General features: G+C 40.8%; 1 protein-coding gene across 11 annotated transcripts in view; it reads right to left on the bottom strand.

Annotated features, from left to right (window-relative positions):
- Nucleotides 1-15,225, bottom strand: part of CCDC180 (coiled-coil domain containing 180) — a 30,053-nt gene extending 14,828 nt beyond the window's left edge. For 2 of the 11 annotated variants that reach the window (XM_074546308.1, XM_074546316.1), the window contains exons 1-20: nucleotides 14,783-15,040; nucleotides 14,127-14,306; nucleotides 13,404-13,627; nucleotides 12,497-12,579; nucleotides 11,174-11,283; nucleotides 10,958-11,086; nucleotides 10,682-10,792; nucleotides 9,505-9,600; nucleotides 9,100-9,263; nucleotides 8,816-8,935; nucleotides 8,046-8,125; nucleotides 6,983-7,071; nucleotides 6,417-6,536; nucleotides 5,612-5,785; nucleotides 4,991-5,106; nucleotides 3,638-3,764; nucleotides 3,159-3,222; nucleotides 2,309-2,541; nucleotides 1,539-1,657; nucleotides 838-1,013 (exon numbers count right to left, since the gene is read on the bottom strand). In XM_074546308.1, the coding sequence (XP_074402409.1) occupies nucleotides 838-1,013; nucleotides 1,539-1,657; nucleotides 2,309-2,541; nucleotides 3,159-3,222; nucleotides 3,638-3,764; nucleotides 4,991-5,106; nucleotides 5,612-5,785; nucleotides 6,417-6,536; nucleotides 6,983-7,071; nucleotides 8,046-8,125; nucleotides 8,816-8,935; nucleotides 9,100-9,263; nucleotides 9,505-9,600; nucleotides 10,682-10,792; nucleotides 10,958-11,086; nucleotides 11,174-11,283; nucleotides 12,497-12,579; nucleotides 13,404-13,501 (2,209 nt within the window). In that variant the 5' untranslated portion in view covers nucleotides 13,502-13,627; nucleotides 14,127-14,306; nucleotides 14,783-15,040. The other 9 variants (XM_074546311.1, XM_074546312.1, XM_074546309.1 and 6 more) reach the window with 9 other exon arrangements.
- Between the last annotated feature and the right edge of the window lie 5,283 nt (nucleotides 15,226-20,508).

Below are 20,508 nucleotides of genomic sequence, written 5' to 3'. Positions count from 1 at the left end.
ATTCTTTTTCCTTAATTTTTGGTCATTGCTGACATCTCCATTATCTCCCTGTTGCCAGTCTTGTAACAAAACTAAAGGTTATATTTTTTAAAGGAAAAAAACCTTGGTTTTGTGACAGAAAGGAAAAAAATCAGTTTTGGTATTTATTCTGGAATGACAGCTGCATAAATCAAGAACCAGCTAATCACCTCAAGAAAGCTACCAGAAGAAGAACCTGTCCTCTCTGTAGAAAAAAGGAAATTGAAAAATTATTTGCCTACTCTCCAAACGAAGAATTTTTTAACTTATATGTTAAAGACCAACAAACCTGTCTAAAATATTTTTTCTTACCATAAAAACCTGACACTTCAGGTTTTTATGGTGAGAAAAATGCAGAAAGATTAGAAGATGCTCTGTAGCTACTCAGTGATATATCAGAATTAAATCCTCCCTCTCATGTTTTCTCACCCTGACATTTTGGCTCTCTCAACTTGCTAATTTCTTTTTCTGCAACACTTTTTAAAATAATTTTTGTACACCACTATCTCTTGTTAAATAATTTCAAGTTGGATTAGAATTCACAAACATTGACACTAGGATGTTCAACATCTACAATCCAGTTGATAAGGCACTGCTGTGTATTTTTCCAAACATAACACAGCACAAACCAGAAGAGCTATAGAAATGTCATTTAAAAAATATGTGAGTAGCATAATATACTGGGAATTCATAGACACTCAACTGCTTTCTCTTGTCCTCTATACCTGAGTCAACTACTGCTGAAACAGGTTTTGGCCCACTTAGGACCATCTCTAAATGAAGACAGGTGATGTTCAGAAAACAAAAAAATGTCAATACCAGCTCGAACATGGTAGATGTTTGTCTGTATCTCCTCCTGCTTTTGTTGATGCAATTTAAGATGCAGCAGGAGTATTGAATTCAGCTCCTCTTTCTTGGCAGCTACAAGGACATAGGAGTTGGACAAGGATTCTGCAAACCATTTCTCCAAGTGTTCAAAGAAGCAGAGGCGAATCCTATGATTGAAAAAGAAATATTACAGTGAGGAATAGTACATAATGAATAAGAATTTATTGAATTTATTATTTCTAAGAATTCAACTTCTGGATATAGGAAGGTGCTGTTTCAGTACCATTTGCACAATACTGGTAGCGTTTTTGAGCTAGTTGCTTACTGCTGAGTATCAGGCATTTTACCTTCATGGCAGGGAATTCGGGCAAATTACTTGCCTTTCTGTAATATGTTTTCTCACTAAATAATTTTCCATAAAATATGGATTTTCTGTAAAGGTTAATGTTTCTGTGGTACTTTGACAGGCATGGATACAAAGCAATGTAAATATTTTCTCATATTTATATCAATTTAACAAGTGGAATAACATAATAATTGTACGATCATAATTTTATAATTAAAAATCTAACTGTATAAATATGTAATTATATACTAATAATTTGACTCTCTAGTCTAATGTTTCTTCTAAACAGCTGAAATTTGTCCATCACATAAAGAGAAAGAACGAACAGAAATTGTTCTCGGCTCACCTTTCTTTTAGTTCGACAAACATGGCTTCTGTGATAAGTACATATTTCAGGTACATGGGAAGTGATTCTTCTTCTTCATATTTTGTAAAATATATCTCTGTGATGTCAGTCTTTCCTGCCTTTTCAAGTCCAAGAACAGTGTAAGTATTTCCACTAGCAGTGGAAAAAACCTCCGTGGCAATTTCAACACTTTATCCCTCACTGCTCTTGGACACTTACTGGGAAATTGTTGGAAATTATCACATTACTTTTAAAGGTATCAGCATAGAATCAACAGTGCACCAGCAGGTGTAAGAATCCTAAGGATATTTAGAATAATGTTCTCATTCTCAATCTGGACATTTACACAGTGCTGGCAATATTTATATATTTATTTATATATTTATATATAAATATATTTATATGCCTGCAAGACATAGGCAGAGTTAACAATGTTTTAAAAGGCTTTTGTTATGGTAATAAATTCATGGAAACTGAAAAATTAATACTTAGGTACAAATACTTAGCTAAAAACATTCACCACAGGCTGTGATGAAAGACAGATTTAAGAAAATTATGCAAAGGGTTTCTACGAGGGTAAAAGATCCAAAAGAATGGTTGTGAACTGTTTTATTCACTCCATTTTCCCATAAAAGTATCTAAAGCCCTGTGTGCTTTGTAAGCAAACTAAGCAAAAAAGGACTTTCTACTCATTCTCAGCAAAAAGACTTCCTATTCCTCTTTATTTTGGACAACACTGCCTTCACCTTCAAACTTATTCTCTTGCTCACCTGTGTAATGCTTAGTCCCTGTTCTGCAGGCTCATTTTCTTCACTTTCATGAGGAATACTCTCCTTGTCTTCTATTTCCTCTGTTTCTTCAATTTCCTGTGCCATGATCACCTGTTTCTTCGTTAGCTTTGTTTCTCCAGCTGATTTTTTACCACTGTCCCTATCTTCTGGCACCAGTTGAGAGAGGTGATCATCCTGCTCTGCTGTGGGCTGGGATGTCCTTGCCTCAAGCCCTGGGGACAGTTATGGATGCCACAATGTCAGAAAGACATAAAGCTATTAGAGCAGTCTCCAAAGGAGGGACACAGAGATAGTGAAGGCTTCAGGAGGGAAAACCATTCAAGGAGTGGCTGAGGGCATTTAGTTCAGCTGGAGAAGAGGAGACTGAGGTCACACCTCACTGGCAGCTGCATCTCCTCTCAGGGCAGCAGAGGGGCAGCTTTGATCTCTGCTCTCTGAGCAGGCACAGGGGAGGATTAGACTGGACATTAGGAAAAGGTTCTTCCCCAGAGGGTGTTGGCACTGCCCAGGCTCCCCAGGGAATGGGAACAGCTCCAAAACTGCCAGAGCTCCAGGAGGGTTTGGACAATGCTCCCAGGGATGCAGGGTGGGATTGCTGGGGTGTCTGGGCAGGGCCAAGGGTTGGACTTGCACAATCCCTATGGGTCCCTTCCAACTCAGGACACACTGTGATTTTCCTCTCCTTCCTCTCCTTGCAAGATGTTCTCAGCTTGCTGCTCCACCAAATGTTGACCTTCTGAAGCCTCAACTACTTATTTACAGTTAAAGCAGAGTTCTTCTGGTTACAATCCAAAGAAATACAGATTGAAAAACAACCAAGCAGAAATACCTGTTTGGACTGTTGAGGTATTATCTTGATCTTCAACTGTGGAGTCTATCGTGCCTTGCAAGTTCTAAAAGCAAAACAACAAAAAACATCCACCACACCATTCTAAAATATAGATTTGCTTTCTTCTAAGAAATCCATATCCCTTCTCAAAATGTATTTATTTCAATAAGATATGATAGTCTTGAATAGATCACTCACTAGCTTAAGAACCTGTAACACTCAAATCAATTACTGTGTGTTACATTGTAGTTTTCTATTCAAAAGCCAAGTGAATTTGCTAAAATTCTGTTTGTAACAAGGACAGAGTTAAAAGTGTGGAACTGAGAAATACTTTGGTATCCCTTTGCTATCTCTAACAAAAGCACTTTACTCAATGGCTGAAACAGCACTTTACATAATCTGAATTTTAAAGGTAATGTAAATTTTCTCCAAAGTAATACAGCAGTAAGGTTTTAAACAGGAAGAAATTTTCTTTTTACCTGTTTGAAGATTTCCTTCCTACTAAAATGCTGGCTGATGGATATACTGTAAGAAATCAACTCCCACAAAATAGCTTTTGGGTAAGCCATTACTTCATTCATTACAATCTGCTTGAATGTCTCATACCTGTCAAATTTAAGATCACTGTTTAAGAGACTCAAGTATGTATAGAAATAAAATTAAGTGTGACTACAGTGCCTTTAAATCTAAATCTAACTTTTTTGATCAATCTCATAAAACCTTTTGGCTAAATGTTGCCATTGATCTGTTTATACTGAATACAAACACATCCTGCCTTGCTAGAGATTAGTTCATTACAAATAAATAAATGCACAAAAGTTGAGAAATATTTACAATAAAACCTTTTACATCCTTCCGTTTCGATGGGAAATCATTCAAACTGCTTACATAAGAGAGGTCAAATTACTGTCTTCCATGTTAGTTCTGCACTGTGCTCAGCTGTGACTGAACCTTTCTGGTTTATTTTCATTTTACTTGAAAATAAAAACTAACGTTTCAAGCTGAGTCTAGATTCAAAAAGAATCAATGTTCATACTTGTTTTCATTTATGTTTACATTTGCTTTGTCTCCTAAACAAAGACAATGATGGGCAATTTATGTACCTGTTCACTGTATTTTCAGGTTACATTGTATTTTCACTTGGTCTGTTACCTCTGGATTTTTAAAAATTGTTTGAATGATTATTAAGACTATCAAACCCCCAGCTCTAACCACAATCCACTGTGAGGTGTGTGAAGGTGTGTGAATCCGCCCCTCATGTCCATATTGCTCTTCCCATGTGCCTCTGATCTAACAGGCAGGACAGACCTCCTGGGTGTGATAACAGAGCTGCTTCCTCTCAGGTTTCACACCTGTTGCAAGGAAAGCAGTACTGTACCAATTTTTAAATGGTTTTTAAGGTTGCAAATGTCTAATCACAAGAAGGATAACAGAGACCTTACCAAAATAAATGCTTTGGCTACCTTAAAAATCTCAGTCCTTGCAACTTTGAATGAGATCAAGTTTGTAGATGTGATGGCGCAGACCAACTTCTGATTGCTGTGATTCAAGAATCTGTACTTTTACCTTCTGAATAAGGCATGGATGTGATGGTATGCACAGTAATACTGATGGGGTATGGTTCTTGAATGATAAGAGTCTTTCTTTGTCCCATTCCTAAACTGTGGGTATTATTTGCCTTAACCTTGTTCAATATGTACATTATTTCATATTCTTACATGAAGTAAAAGTCTTATTCCATACCTTCACACAACAGGATAAGCAAGGTGTAAGTAGTACCACCCACGTAGAAATATGCTTTACTTTTAAAATTTACAATACAAAATTAATACCTAGTTCTAATTTGATCTAAAGAAGAAAGGGCATTCTTCAGATATTCCTCCAGCTCTTCTTCACTGCTGGCCATTTTCATTTTTTCCAAAATTGTATCCAGATTATCTTTCCGCACCTGAGGCCACATTAAAAAGCTAGTAAAAACAATTTAGTATATACTAAAATCTTCATAACTATTTAAGATTCAAGTAATTTGATTATGTACATATATTCTACACCAAGACCTTAGCAAAACTTATCACCTATGAAGGTTCTCCCAGATAATGAACAGCTGTGACATTGCCACCCCAAGCTGGCTGTTTTTACTATGAGAACTTGGCATCCAACCAGACTCTATAGTTGCACAAGATCTCATAATAGCAACTTGCAGCCACTTTGTACAGAAAGCAGCAGTGATCTTTATCACTTTTGCCATATCAAGAATAAGACAGGACTGTCCATTCAGTGTGAATCAAGCAAAAATGCACCTGACAGAATGAAACTGCAAAGTAGAAATTCCAATATAAAAGTCATATACTATATTTTTCATTTTACAGCAGCTATTTTGAATTCCAGAAGGTTCTTTGTATTAAGAAATCCTTTCTTTACATTATGCCACATCCTTGTTTTTATGTTTATACCTGTATTATGTTATCCTGTTCCAATCTGTATTCATCTACTTTCTTCTCAAGTACATCATCCTGTTGGGACAGTTGGAGTAGATGAACATCCCAGATATCCATGGCCTCCTGAACACAGCTGGACAAGCCTTGACAATGCTGCTCATGCCATCTAGGCATCACCTTAAAATCACTCTAAAGAAAAACATTCAAGTGAACAAGTTATTTTTTAAACTACTGGAAGGTGAAACGAATGAGTAAGACAATATGTAAGATGATAAAAGGCTGCCTAGTTATTACATGACTAGTATTCAAAATGGTGTCTTCTGTGTGGAGAGTAAAAAAAAAATCCAAGTAAACTGAGTAAGAATGTGGATTTTTATTCTACAAGCTAAGAGTATCAAAACTTTTATTTATTCTGGTGTCGTAAAGCACTGAATCACATTCTACAATTTGTCTCTTTATGAACAACTGCCCAGTTATTTTTATGCATAGAATCACAAGATATCAGACTGGAAGACATTTGGGAGATCATTTAAATCTATTCCTCTGCCTTTTGGCCATACCTTATTCATCTCTATCATATGTATTTCAGACATAAATGATAATAAAAATACAGTACATCACAAATAATGAACACAGTAATTATGAACACTTCCATGTGGAACTCTTCCACATCAAACTTTGTTTCTTGGCAGTGTTTAGTCACCCTATGGACCTCTTTCTAATGTGATATCAATAGCCTAGGATGCAGAAGGCATTGCAGGGAGCACAGGAAGAAGAGACTAATCCCAAGGAGTGATAAAAATAAATGCAATCAACACACATCCATGTGCTCCAGTTCTTCTTCAAACTTGTTTTTTAGTTTCTCAGTCATCTGAAGCATTTTGGAATGCACAACTTCAACATCTTCTGCTGGGCAAATGTTCTTATCCAATAGGGTCATCTAAATGAAAAGAATAGCAAATTATTGACATGCATGACTTTCAGAGAGCATGGCTAAACTTAGTGTTTCTTTTCTTGTGATGGACAGAGAAAGACTCAGCCTCCTAGACCCCACATTCTGTTAGTAAACACTGCACTTCAATTAATACAGAGGGAGAAATTGAGGCAGAGAGGTGGAATTTCTTTGCCAAGATAAGACAGATTTAGCACAAAGGCTGAGTCCTTGCACATAAATGCAGGACAGCACCCCCTTCATTACTTTTACACATTTCAAGTACAAATACCAAATACTACTGTGAAACCAAATAGGTTACTCTTTGAACAGAATAAGGCAGAGGTTAAAAACTAATTTCACTTGTTAGCTCAATGTCTGGTGGATCCTCAAACACATTTTACTGTAATGACACACTGTACCACGGCTACTACACCCAAAGCTGGGACACTCACCTTGCAGTTCTGCACTTTTTCCTGACATTTTTCCTGGACCAGCTGATACTGGACACGCATTTTCTCCACACACTTTGCATTATGGCTGTCTGAATGATATGGAACAGACCACAGTCAAAATTCTGTATTTCACAGTGCAGTTTGAAAAAGAAACATGACAGAGGCCCTGTGCTGAATCTCAGCAGAGGGAACAGATGCCAGCAGTGTCTGCACACCTGAGTGACACTAACAAGCAATCAAATAAGATGTTTTAATACACATTATTGTATCTCATGGCAGGAAGGAATGATGAATCTGACTCCATGTTCTCAGAAGGCTAATTTATTATTTTGTGATACTATATTATATTAAAGAATGCTATACTAAACTATACTAAAGAATAGAGAAAGAATACTTACTGAATGCTAAAAAGATAACAATGAAAACTTGTGACTCTTTCCAGAGCCCCAACACAGCTTGGCCCTGATTGGGCAAAGAGTCAAAACAACTCACAGCAGAATGCAAGGAAACAATCACCTGTGGGTAAACAATCTCCAAACACATTCCACATGTGAACAAAACAGAGCAGAAGCAAATGAGATAACAATTATTTTTCTTTTTCTCTGAGTCTTCTCAGGTTTCCAGGAGAAAAATCCTGGGCGAAGGGAATTTTTAGAAAATGTGAATGTGACACACAGTTGTTTATAGGCACACTACAGGACATAGAGAAAGGAACTACCTCCAGTACTTCTTCCCCTCTCCTTTTCCAAGAGTTAAAAAGTATTTTTGTATGATTGAGAACTGATCCATGTCAAAATTAACCTTTTATTTCCCCAGATTAATTCTAACCAAGCCAGTTCCTGCTAAATGTCACCCTGTACAAGTGTTTGTACCAGCCAAAGGAAAGTGATGTCACAGGCAGCTTCTTTTTCTTCTTATTGCCAGGTCAAAGCAACTGAGAAGGTATGTGGGAAGATGTGGAACAAAGAATAGAGCAAACATGCACTTTCAAAGCAACTCCTTTCCCAGGAAAAAAGAAAGTATTGCTTGAATTCCAGACTGTTTTTATCATTTCCCAACTTACCTATATTTTTGTTTAAGTTCTCCAGAGTTCTGTACCATTCATTTACATCAGATTTTGTATGTGTTGGAGGCAATAAGGTGCTATCAAAGCAGGAAACAAGAGTCAAGGATCTTAAAATACAAACTAGTCATTTCTGTATAAGACTATTATAAAATACAAAATTATGAATCAGAGTATCCATACTACTGTGCTTTATTTTATTTACACCCATCTTGGAAATGAAAATCAACCAAAGAGATTGTTGTTGTTTGAGGCCAACTGTTTACTACCCAACAAGGAACTGTAATCTACCTTGTTCCTACATGCACTGTAAAAATACTCCCTGTAAATATTGTAATGCACTGCACCCTAAAATGCTTTTGTGTTCAGGATGGATATTCAAACATAGCAGTGTTAGATTTCTATCCAGACTCCTCTCTTAATTTATTACACTAATTAAATCTCATGGAGAAAAAACCCACCAACTTCTAGCTCTCCACCCATATTTGTCTGCCCATCTCTACCGCATCTCAAATGTCAGTTAAGATTTACTTTTGCATTCCTGCATTTTAGCCCTCGATTACAACCTATTTATTGTAGCTGGTGCAGTGAAAATCAAGAAAGCATTTTTCCCACTAAAAATGGCTGTAGAAAAATAGGTTTAGACCCTGTCTTACTGCTGAATTTAACAATCACACACTGACAGAAAGCAAAGTGCATTTTGCAGCCAAGACCCTCATTAACTCCAGAAAGAACTGTTTTGCTTTATGCTATATCCTCTTTTGCCATACCCAATGTGCTGCAAAACCCTCAGTCTCTGTTCACTAAGTACAATCTGCTCCTTTATCATGTTTTCCATTTCCATTTTCACTGCTGGGGGATTCTGTATTTCTTCACTTGCCATAAATTCTCTGCAGGATGGAATAAAGATATGTATAATGGAAGCATGATATCATATATGATATGTATAAAGAAAAAATAACTTTTTAAAACTTGTTGTTTTATAGAAACCACAAGTGAACTCGAGTCATTTTATGTTATTCATTGTCTAAAATAAGACTGCAAAATTTCTGACCTGAAACTCTGAATTACACAGTTCTTTTGGATGAGCTTCCAGTCCTTGACTCTCTCTTGCCATTTCAGTTGATGCATTTTTTCTTTCTCAAGCTCTGATTTCATTAGATTAAAGAGCAGCTTGGCAGTTGCCCTCTCATTATCCAGCAGCGCTCTGTTTATAGTCTGTGTATTAAAAAATAAAACCAGGAGTAGAAGCAGCATACCACATGCAAAACCAAAAAAAAAATTGTTTTCTACACAAAATGAGGGGAAAAAAGAATACAAATGGTAACAAATACCATGCAAAGTAGAAATCTCTCTATATTTCAGTGATTGATAGGCAGAAATAATTGATTTCAGCTGGGAAAAAAAAGACATTCTAGGAATATTCAGACTGCTATCTTGCCCCAGGTAAAACATTTACCATGGCCTTATCATTAATGAGCCTGTGAACATCAGCTTCCAAGAAGAAGGAAATTTCCTCCAGTTTCACAGTATACTTGGTCAGTACATCTGCTATCTGTGCAATAAAAGAATAAAGAAAAACAACAATTCAAAGTTAACTCAAATATCAGTTTCCCAAGTTAAAAAACTACATGAACAATTTTTCCATTAAAATGAAATCCATTAGATTCATTATTCATTAATTAAATCTATTAAAGTGAATTAAAATTAAGTGAATGACACAAATTGAGAAGTAAATTTTAAAATCTTAATCTTAGTTATCTTGAAGACTGATTTTTTCAGTAATTCATAAAAATAATAACTAAAACATTCCACTTTGCTACTACTCAGCTGATTTCTCTTTAATATCTGTGATAACTGAGTGCTTTGCAGATAGGCTGCAACATGAATTTAAAAATCAAACCAAATTCCTTTCAAATATCTGAAGGGAATCCACCAGGGCCTGTTTTAAGAGAACACAAAATGAAAGCAAATGTTTCATCTCTGACATTTGCTGTCACTAATCCAACAGAAAGGTTACTGGTGATACTCTTGGACCTTTTCATTATACCTGAATTACAAAGAGAGGAGAAACTGGCACTGGTAGAACAAACAGCTTTCCTTTGCCTACAAGGACAGTGCAGTAAGCTCTTCCACAGTCTATCCATTTTTGTAACCAAACATTTCCTATGATGTGCAATGACTTTTACAGATTAGGCTGAAAGCTACAAAACTGCAACATGTTTGCTACCAACACCCAGCCAACCCAAACTAAAATTCAGCTAGGTTATGTATATGCTCCTTCTTAACTGCAGAATAGGTATGGCCCACCAAAAATAACAGACCAAATCAAAGTTTCACCTACACAACCCTTCAGGGAAATAAAAGCAGCTCACATATTACTTGCACCTTTAGTATAGGTAATTGTGAAAGAAAACAACACCTTCAAACTAGGAAAAGAGGAGCTTCTCCTGATTATGTGGGTGTAAAATGAGTGAATAGTTTATTGGTGAAAAGAAAGCAATCACCACACAACAGAAACTACTGGCAGACCTGTGACTCCTGTGGAAACCAGCTACTCTTTGCTCTGCACCCAGCATTAAATCAGCAAATAACAATCTTATACTTAAGTAACAGTTATCAAGACTGCAGCTCACTTTCATGGCTCGACTCCTTTCAATCTCCTTTAGGGATTCATCCACTGCCCTAATCCACTTCCTTCTGTTTGAGGATTCCTCATGGATCATATTCCAGAGCTCTTCCAAACCCTGCAATACAAATCGACTCTCAACTTAACTGAAAAGTGAATATATATAAAAGAAATTTTTTAAAATAAAACCCCAATAATTTAGGATTCCAGTGAGCCATAAGAAGATGTTACACAGAGCAGATACAAAGAACTGAAGTTGAGCCAATGCTCTGAGCTGCCTTACTTCAAATGAGAAACCTTCCAAATCCATGTCAGATGCAATCTTTTCAAACAGAAGTTTACTCTTTTCATCTGATTTCATCACTTTGAGCTGAAGGAATTCTTGAAGATTCAAAACAGAGGCTTCCATCTCCTGTAATGGTAGGTCAGTGTGATCATTTGAATATTGGGCCCAACCTTAGAAGAGCACTCATGACTGGATTAGCAACTCCTGCCTTACCCTGCCAATACAGTCCAGCTCCTGCTGCATTTCGGTCAGTGCCTCATCGTGACGCTTCTGCCGCCGTTCTGCCAGGTACCTCCATGCACTGTTGCCTGCTTCCTCAGCAACTGCCAGGGAAGAAATGAGGATTCTATAGCCTGGAACTGCTGCTGCTGAACATGGGATGCATGAAAAATAAATCCCTAAATCTGCACTATGACTGCTGTAGTTTGTGCAGCTTTCACAGTGTGCATCATCTGTCCATGGGAAGTGCAATCTTAGCAAATGCAGGTTAAAAATACTAAGGTGCATTTTAAAATTTCCTTTATTAACTTTTGATTTTCAGAAGGATTTCCACTTCCATGGGAAGTGCAATCCTAGCAAATGGAGGTTAAGAATACTAGGGCGTATTTTAAAATTTTCTTTATTAACTTTTGAATTCCATAAGGATAATAGCATGGAAATATCAACTAAGCTCAGGTATGATGTAAAAAAATTGCAAAATTTAAGGAATGAGATCTGATTACTTCAAAACTGGAATTTATCATCTAAACATAACCTGTGATTGACTGACAATTTTACAACTTTTTTTTTTTTTTTTTTTCTGTTAGAAGACTCTTCATCTTTTTTTGTGATGAGCTGTTAATGATGGGTGGTTTTCAGTGCACACCTGACCCTCAGGATTCAAGCTGGGTGTGAAAATGAGACAGGCAAACCCTGCAAGGCGAAGTGGTGTTTCTTTATTCTTAAAATAACTCAGCTGGGGAAGCAGCAGCATCATCCGTCCAGTGACGGTCATCTGTGCTAATGGGACATGATGAACTGAATATGCACTGACAGCAGAATGGGCAGCTGAAATGAATGCCATAGACTCAAAAAAAAAAAAATTCTACATAATTCCATTGTGATTACATCATTGTGAGAACCTCCCTGCACTGAGGGATGTACTACCTGAACCCCCCTGTTTATAATTTAAGCAGTCTGGGGACTTGGGACACTGCCACCACTGGACACCCAGAGGAAGACCTGAACTTCCTCAAGACCACGCCTTCTGACAGCACTGTAACCACTGCAGCCCTGACCAACAGGGTGCCAGGCTGTACTCTGACTTTGTGGTTTTCAACCAGTTTTTCTGTATCATTGCATTTGCTGTGATCTTTCTATTAAATTGTAATTCCAGTTTGAAATCTCTTACAAGGTTATTTGTGTGGGGTTAATTTCTCCTGCTGGTTTATTTTCAAACCAGCACAACTTTGTACCTTGTTCAGCTAAACCTGTTACATGTACCACATCTCCTGTGAATGCAAATTAAAATAAAGCATTAAGGGAAACCAGTTTTACCAACTACATCAGGCAGGCCTCTGACTTCCTCAGCTGAACTTGCATCTACCTTTCCCTGTGCCTCTGGAAAAGTTGTAGGTAGTCTGAAACAGAAAGAGAATAAAGCTTCAATTTGTATTACAAACGCACCAGAAGAGGGACTAACATAATAGCATAATACACTTTAATTGGAAAAATGTAACATTAAAGTGAACATAAGCATCATTCTAACTTTAAAGAATATAATTCAAAGAATCGAAGTTGCTTCTTCTGAGACAAACTCAAGTCTAGGTAGATCCCAATTTCAAATCTATTAGGATGGCATTGGAGCAATACATGCTAGATTTAGAACTTGTAAACTACAGAGACTTACAGAACAGCTCTAAAAGGTAAAAATCCTGTGAACTCTTAAGGAGACACTAGCAAGAAATGTGGAAATAGTCTTTATCTGCCCAGTGCTTTTCCCAACAGCTTGGGCACTGTATTTCTCCTTGGGGTCAGTGAGAATTCCTGTATCATTATTCAGCAGCTGGCTTAGGGTTAAAAAGGATGGACGCATTAATTTCATGGTTGTTCATTACATTATCTTACTGCATCATCATGTAAGCCATTTACTTGGAAATACAGCCTAAAAAATATGTTTCAGACTGGGTGTCTATCTAGATTGCTATAAGCAAAGACTATTTGTTTTTAAAAGGAAAGCCATACAATATGCCTGCCATTGCAAATATTAGTCAGTTAGCCTGCACTTCAACAGGCAGCAAGCAGTTCATTATACTAAATTTACATTTGGCAAGGAGACAGTCTATTGCACATTATTAGTGTTATGACCAAGAATTCAGGAGTTTCTAATTCCCAGTGAAGATCTGTCAATTTCATACCTTTAGTTATGAACATATAATTGGGGTTTTATGCTTCTGTTCCATACCTGTCTGGCTGTGGTGTTTTTGTGAAGTTAGTGATGGGTGTTTTTACAAAACATGTTTTCTGTTGATTACTTGGGGATGGCATGGCATCAGCAAACATTTCTGAATGCTTATTTACAGTGAGCTTTTTACTCTTCTTAGAGCTCCTTGTCTTTGCTTCATCCAAAAGGTGGGCTAAGTGTGCCTTCCAAGAACCATAATCTCAACAATCCGAATTCCTTCAAACCTACAGAATGAAAAACAGCAACAAAATAATTAATGAAAAATAGTAGGGGAAAGACAGCAGAAGAGAAAGATAAATTAATGAACCCTACATGCCACACACACAATCATTTTTATCTAAGGCTATTTTTAAAATGAGAAAAAAAAAAGGATAATCTTTTCCTCGGAGAGGGAAAGTGGAGTAACTGGATGGTGTTGCCTTGCTTACAGTTACCAAAACAGTTAACAGCAGAGTGAGAAATGCCTGAATCTGGCTAACTATGCCACTAAATGTTTTACTGCTGTGTTATGATTCTGACTTAATATAACCTGATATCCAACAAAGAGATAGGAACACATGTAGATGCATTGGAGAGCATATGCTGGAGATAACACATTCATTTTTCACTAAAACAAACCAAAACCAGAAATGTTGAAATTGACCTGGGGTCATTTCAACAGCCAGGAAACTGACTAACACAACAAACTCCTTTGGCTTTTGCCAAATCCTTTGCTTTTTTTACCGTGACCTTGAAGATCTGTTTGCAGCCCTCCTCTCTGTGAACACGTCAGTCCCGTCCTGTTGAGAACTTGTGGCTCATTGCAGCTGACTGGCCGGGCCGGCTTCCAGAAGAACTGGCAACCACAAGCTGGGAGCCAAGAGGAGATGCAACACTTCACTTGGAAAGGGGCCGTCCTTGTTCCTTGAATCACAGAATGGTTTGGGCTGGAAGGGACCTTAAAGATCATCCTAGATCATCTTCCAACCTCTGCCATGGGCAGGGACAGCTTGCACTACCCCAGGCCTCGTAGAGCCTGGCCTTGGGCACTTCCAGGGATGCAGGGGCAGCCACAGCTTCTCTGGGCACCCTGTGCCAGGGCCTCACCACCCACACAGGGAAGAATTCCTTCCCAATACCCTATCTAACCCTGCCCTATGGCAGTTTGAAGCCATTCCTTGTATCCTGCCACTCCAGACCCTTCTCCAAAGTCCCTCTCCAGCTCTCTTGGATCCCCTCTAAGCACTGCAAGGGGCTCTAAGGTCTCCCTGGAGCCTCCTCTTCTGCAGACTGAACCCCCCCCCCCCCCCCCAGCTCTCCCAGTCTAGAGCAGAGGCGCTCCAGCCTTCAAAGCAGCTCCGGGATACTCCTAACAGTGAAACTCCACATTTGCCACTCACCTTCCAGCCCCTGCGGGTGTCGCTCGGGGTCGCTCCCCGTCGCCCACGGGGCCGTCAGGCGGAGCCGCGCGTGCCGTTGTCAGACCAACGGGGCGGGGGGGGGAGTGGGGCCGGCACAGCCTCACCCACGGCGCCCCCCGGTGGCCGCTCCCGGCAGCACCCGGCTACCTCTCATCCCGGCCGCCTCTCCTCACTCATTCCGGCCGCCCCCCGCTTCATACCGGCCGCCTCTCGCTTCATCCCGGCCGTCCCTCCTCATCCCGGCTGCCTTCACCTTATCCCGGCCGCCATTCTTCATCCGGCCGACCCTCGCTTCATCCCGGCCGCCTCTCCTCGTCCCGGCTGCCTTCACCTTATGCCGCCCGTCTCTTGTCATCCCGGCCGCTTCTCGCTTAATCCCGGCTGCCTTCACCTTAACCCGGCCGTCTCTTGTCAACCCGGCCCGGTTGACAAGCTCACAGCCCCGGTTTCTGTTCGTCCCTGCACAAGGCAGGCGAGACTTCCCACGTCCGCACTTTCCAGCTCAGCAGCGGAATGAGGCTCCCCCAGGGAAGCGGTCACGGCAACAAGCCCGTCTGAGTTCAAGAAATGTCTGCAAAATGCTCAGGCATGCGATGAGATTGTTGGGGTTTCAAGGGGGTCCAAGAGCTGGGCTAGATGATGCTGGTGGGTCCTTTCCAACACAGCCTCTTCAATGATTCCATGATAAATACCCATAGGTGCAACTTGATGCCATTCCCTCTTGTCTTTTACTTGTTTGCGAGAAGAGTCCAATCGCCACCTGATCACACTCTCCTATCAGGCAGTTCTGCAGAGCCAGCAGCTCACCCCTGAGTCTCCTTTTCTCCAGGCTGAGTCCCCTCAGCTGCTCTTTGTTCTCCATCCCCTTCACCAGGTCTGTTCCCTTTTCTGGACACACCCTAGTCCCTCAATGTCCTTTTGCCATGAGGGTCCCACAAATGACCTGAGGATTTGAGGTTTGGCCTCAGCAGTGCCCAGAACAGGGGGACAGTCAGTGTCCTGGTCCTGTTGGCCACATATGGCTGGTAGAGGTCAGGCTGCCCTTGACCTTCTTGCACACCTAGGCATGTGCTGGCTCATGTTTCGCTGCAGTGGTGATTTCTCTCTCTGTTCCAAGGTAGCCATTCAGTAATTCCTTTTTTTTTTTTTACCAGCCAAGGCATAGCAGAAGATAGACACAAAGCAAGGGGGAAACAGGGCTTTTCCAGGAGGCAGAAGAGTCTGAAGTGGAGGATAAAGCTTCAAGGAGTCTGTCACAAAGAATGATTTCATTGCAATACCACACTCCAAGATGTAAGAAAGAAGAGAAACCAGGGAGCCTGATAACCATTCCCAGTCTCTGGCTCTCTGCTGACACTTCTGAGGCAGGACTCAGCAGCAGAGAGCGTCTGCACCCTCTGCTGCCTCCTCTGCCCTGTGTGAGCAGTGCACAGCAGCTCTGGCAGGGAACCTGCACTGCAGGGGGCTTGTGCTCTTTGGCTTTTCACCTTTATCAAATGATGCTCTGGCTGCTTAAACTGCAACCCCAGGACACTCCTGTGCCGAGGGAGGATCAGCTGCCGCATCTCTTATTGTTCCCAGCAGCTGAGGAATTGCCACGGAATAACTTCCAGCACAGACCTTTCAGCTGGGGCTCGCTGTTCCCTCTCCCGTGCTGGGATCCCTCACCTGCCCTTCTGGCAGCCGGTGACCCCTCAGGTGTGAACTTCCAGCGGCCATCCATCCCTCGGGGACACTTCCAGCGGCCATCCCTCCATCCCTCGGGCTGACGGGGAGTCCATTCCCTTGAGGAGCAGCAGGGCTGGAGGCGCTCCGAGCCCTCTGCGTTCCAAGGGGGACCCCGGGCGGTGGCTGCCGGCACACACCGGGTGCTGCCCGCTCCTGGCATCGATCTCCTGTCCTGGCACGGAAGGACGGGAAAATCACTGAACTTCCACTTACCATGGAAAGCACCGCTCCTTTGGAGAAGTAAAAGTACTTCGCGCAAAAGGATTATTTTAATAACTTTATTAAAATAAAATTTTATTTAATAATTATTTTAATAATTATTGCCTTGTAGCACTGCTGTTAGAATTTTTAAAACAATTCCATCTTACATCCGCATAAAAAGAGCAGGTATTAGAGGGTGTGTTCAAATCTCCCAAAATTTCTGTGAAATAATTAGGAACAGAACCTAATTTTGGCTACAGGTGACTCACTCTTCCTGTATGTTGGCTGCCACCTGTTGATAGCTGCCCTGAGACCTGGGAAACAGAAGCTAAGCCATGTCCACAAAACAGCTATTTTACACTTATTAATTTTGGTTATCACATCAGATGAGGGCTTTAGTCTTCTCCAGAATTTCAGACTGGTCTCAATGCATTGATTTTGGTTTACAGAGACAGCAGCAGGTAGTATTTACTAACATGCAAACACCTCCTCCTTTAGCCAGCAACTAATCTCAGGCTGGGAACTTCTGAGCAGCAGTCTGTGATACTGAGCCACCTATTGTGAAATGCTTGCATGGCAGTGGCAGTTCCATTTGCAATATTTTCCTGAGTACCCAATAGATCTATTATTCCTTTCTCCTGATAAGAGATCCATAGCCATGGAATGAGGATCCTCCTTCTGCTAAAGGGTTCATCACATTGATGTGACAACTCCACCGAATGTTTTCCTTGGCACAGCTCCCACACAGCCAATACTGATTAGGACTTTGATCCTTTGATTAGCCAATACTGTTTGCTGATGTCAGCAAACACTGGTGGCAGTCCGTGGTGCTGTTCAGCCCAGCTGTCAGTACTGCCATGGCCTGTTTGCATGGTGCAGGATGGACCCCACTGCATGTTTTGCAGTTCACAGCCTGAAAAATTCCATTTGGGTGTAGAATTCTCTTCACCAAGATGGCAGTGGATGGTTGGTGCTCGCAAGATGAGCCCAAGCCTGAGAGAAGTTTTATGTGTGTCACCCCACAATTCCACCAATTTCATCATTCCCACTACACAAACTCTTGGTACCCAGGATGCTGAGTACTGAAGCCCTAAAGCAGATAGCCTTCCAGAAGTAATGGGTTAAAACATGGAATGAGAAGCATGTAAAGAAGGGCCTAGCACTAGAACACACGGAGAAAGCACAGCACTAGGAAAACAGAGCAATAAATTAGATAAAAGGTAGAGCATCATGACAGGAGAAGAGGTAGGTATAGGAGAAACTAATAAGCTAAGCAGGTTTAGAGCCAGCAATGTCAAAACGACCCTAAGGGTTTTGCCAAGCCACGGGATCTAAGCCAAGTACACCGGGAATTGACCAAATTAGGAAAAGAGTTCAAAAGTTTAAAGAGGAAGACTCATCGGAAAGACCCCGTCTATGATGAAGGCAACAGGAACGACCACCTGAAAATTCCCCAAAAGAGATGTCTCCACCTACGCTCCGCCCACGCTCCGCCTACACCACGCCCCATATGAATATGCATGATTATGTATCTGATCTGATGTAATCCTATACCCAAAATTGAATATAAGGCTTGCTTTTGCTATGTGAACTTAGAAATCCATTTTGTGATTTCTCCGACGCGTCGCTAATAAAAATACCTCCTGCTTAATTGACTTAAGCTGAGTCTGATTAGGCAGTCACTCTGCCTGTTTGGGGCAAAATTTGGCATCATTTTCTGGCGACCCAGATGGGACAACCAGACGGGAGAGCAGATCCTTGAGCGTCCTCCGGAGCTGGGTCCGGGGCCGGGACCCTCGGGCGCCCCTGACAGATTTTTGTCAGAAGAGACTCCCCCCCGGACCAGCGCTCTTCGGTGGACGAGGGGTTTCCTGCATCTCCTGCTCCAATTAAGAGGTATTTTAATTGTTTATTGCATATTGAATTTGGAACAAAGCGCTTTAATTGGGAAACGGGGACTAGACGTAGTCGCCCGACGGGAGCCATAGGGACGCCTTGGCATAATCCCATTTGGTATTGGGGTTTGAGTCCCCATTTGGTATTGGTTTTGGTATTGGGGTTTGAGTCCCCATTTGGTATTGGGGTTTGAGTCCCCATTTGGTATTGGATTTGGTATTGGGGTTTGAGTCCCCATTTGGTATTGGTTTTGGTATTGGGGTTTGAGTCCCCATTTGGTATTGGGGTTTGAGTCCCCATATGGTATTGGTTTTGGTATTGGGGTTTGAGTCCCCATTTGGTATTGGGGTTTGAGTCCCCATTTGGTATTGGATTTGGTATTGGGGTTTGAGTCCCCATTTGGTATCGGGGTTTAAATCCCCATTTGGAATCAGAGTATTTGTTAAAAGAGTGAAAAAAAAAAAGAAAAAAGAAAAAGAAAAAAAAAGGAAAAAGGAAAAAAAAAAGGAAGAAAAAAAAAGAAAAAAAAAGAAAAAGAAAAAAAAGGAAAAAGGAAAAAAAAAGGAAGAAAAAAAAAAAGAAGAAAAAAAAAAAAGAAAAAGAAAAAGAAGCAAAAAGGAAAAGAAAAAAAGGAAAGGAAAAGAGTATTTGTTAAAAGGGTGTATGTTTTTCCTTAATGTTGTTGTTTTGTTTGAATTTTTAAAAGCATTGTTGCTTTGTTTGAATTTTTAAACTACGCCTGGGAACGTATCCAGCCAGGTCCGGGACCTTGTCCAATTTTTCCCTTTCTCTGATAAGGTTTTGAGGAGATATATTTGTGCTACACCTTTGTTTAACTGTTATGTTGTTTGCAAGAATCTCGTAAAGGATTTGGTATTTTGTGTTAACTGTAACCTTTTTGTGTGTAAGAATTTATTGTGATATCATCTGCAAACTGTACCTTGGTTTACAGCTGTTTTACGGGTGTGTAATAGCCCGAAGTTGACCAGTATGGGTACTATAGGTTTGCCAGCGACATCTCGGGGCAAAGCGGTGTACTTTGATAGACCGGAAAGGTAGGACGGTTTGGATTAAAGTGTGTGGGTGTGGATGAGAGTGGATGAGACGCGATTGGAAATTGTGTGTATGAAGTGTTAAAATAAATTGACATACAGTGTTTGCGAGAAAGAGATTAAACCGAAAACGCAGACACAGAAAATAGCCATGGGAGGTCAACAGAGCAAGGACGTAAATATGAAAACCCCCTTAGGATGTATCTTAAAGCACTGGAAAGACTTGGGAAGAATTCAGGGGGGGTACCCCATTAAAATCAGGGATCGATGAGAAGATAAGCAGCCCTCAGGGACTAGATAGTCCACAGGGGTCAAGAAGCTACATGGATGCTGACAGCCCACCCAGACTAGAAGTCGAAGGGGAGAAAGGCAGTCCGTCAGGAGTGGAGAGCCGAAGGGAGACACGTAGCCTGCCCAAACTCAGTCCATATGAAGATAACCACACACCCAGAAGTGGAGGCATCTGTAGAATGGAAACCAGCACACCAAGGACTGGGGACAAAAGTAACTCACTGGGAAGTGACGTCTCTAAATTGAGATATAGTGAGAAGAATGATGAGACGTGAAAGGGAGGCAGAGAACAGCTCACAGAAACTGAATATAGTAATTCAGATAGAGGATAGGAGAAGTTGAAGAGAAGAAAAAGGAAGACGGGAAGATAGCTCAGTAGTGGCTGTAGCAGTGGCAGCTCAGAAGACAGGTTACTCGGAACCTGGAACTAGGGGAAGAGGTAGAGGCAACCCAATAGGAGGGAGGGGGAGGTACCAACCCCACCCAACTAGAGTAGGGCCAAATCAGTGTGCTTACTGCCTAGAAATGGGACACTGG

The sequence above is a fragment of the Zonotrichia albicollis genome, chromosome 8 (assembly GCF_047830755.1).
Source record: "Zonotrichia albicollis isolate bZonAlb1 chromosome 8, bZonAlb1.hap1, whole genome shotgun sequence".
Taxonomy (NCBI): Eukaryota; Metazoa; Chordata; class Aves; order Passeriformes; family Passerellidae; genus Zonotrichia; species Zonotrichia albicollis.
The sequence above is the reverse complement of the archived record's forward strand: the minus strand, read 5'-3'. Positions and strand labels throughout refer to the sequence as shown.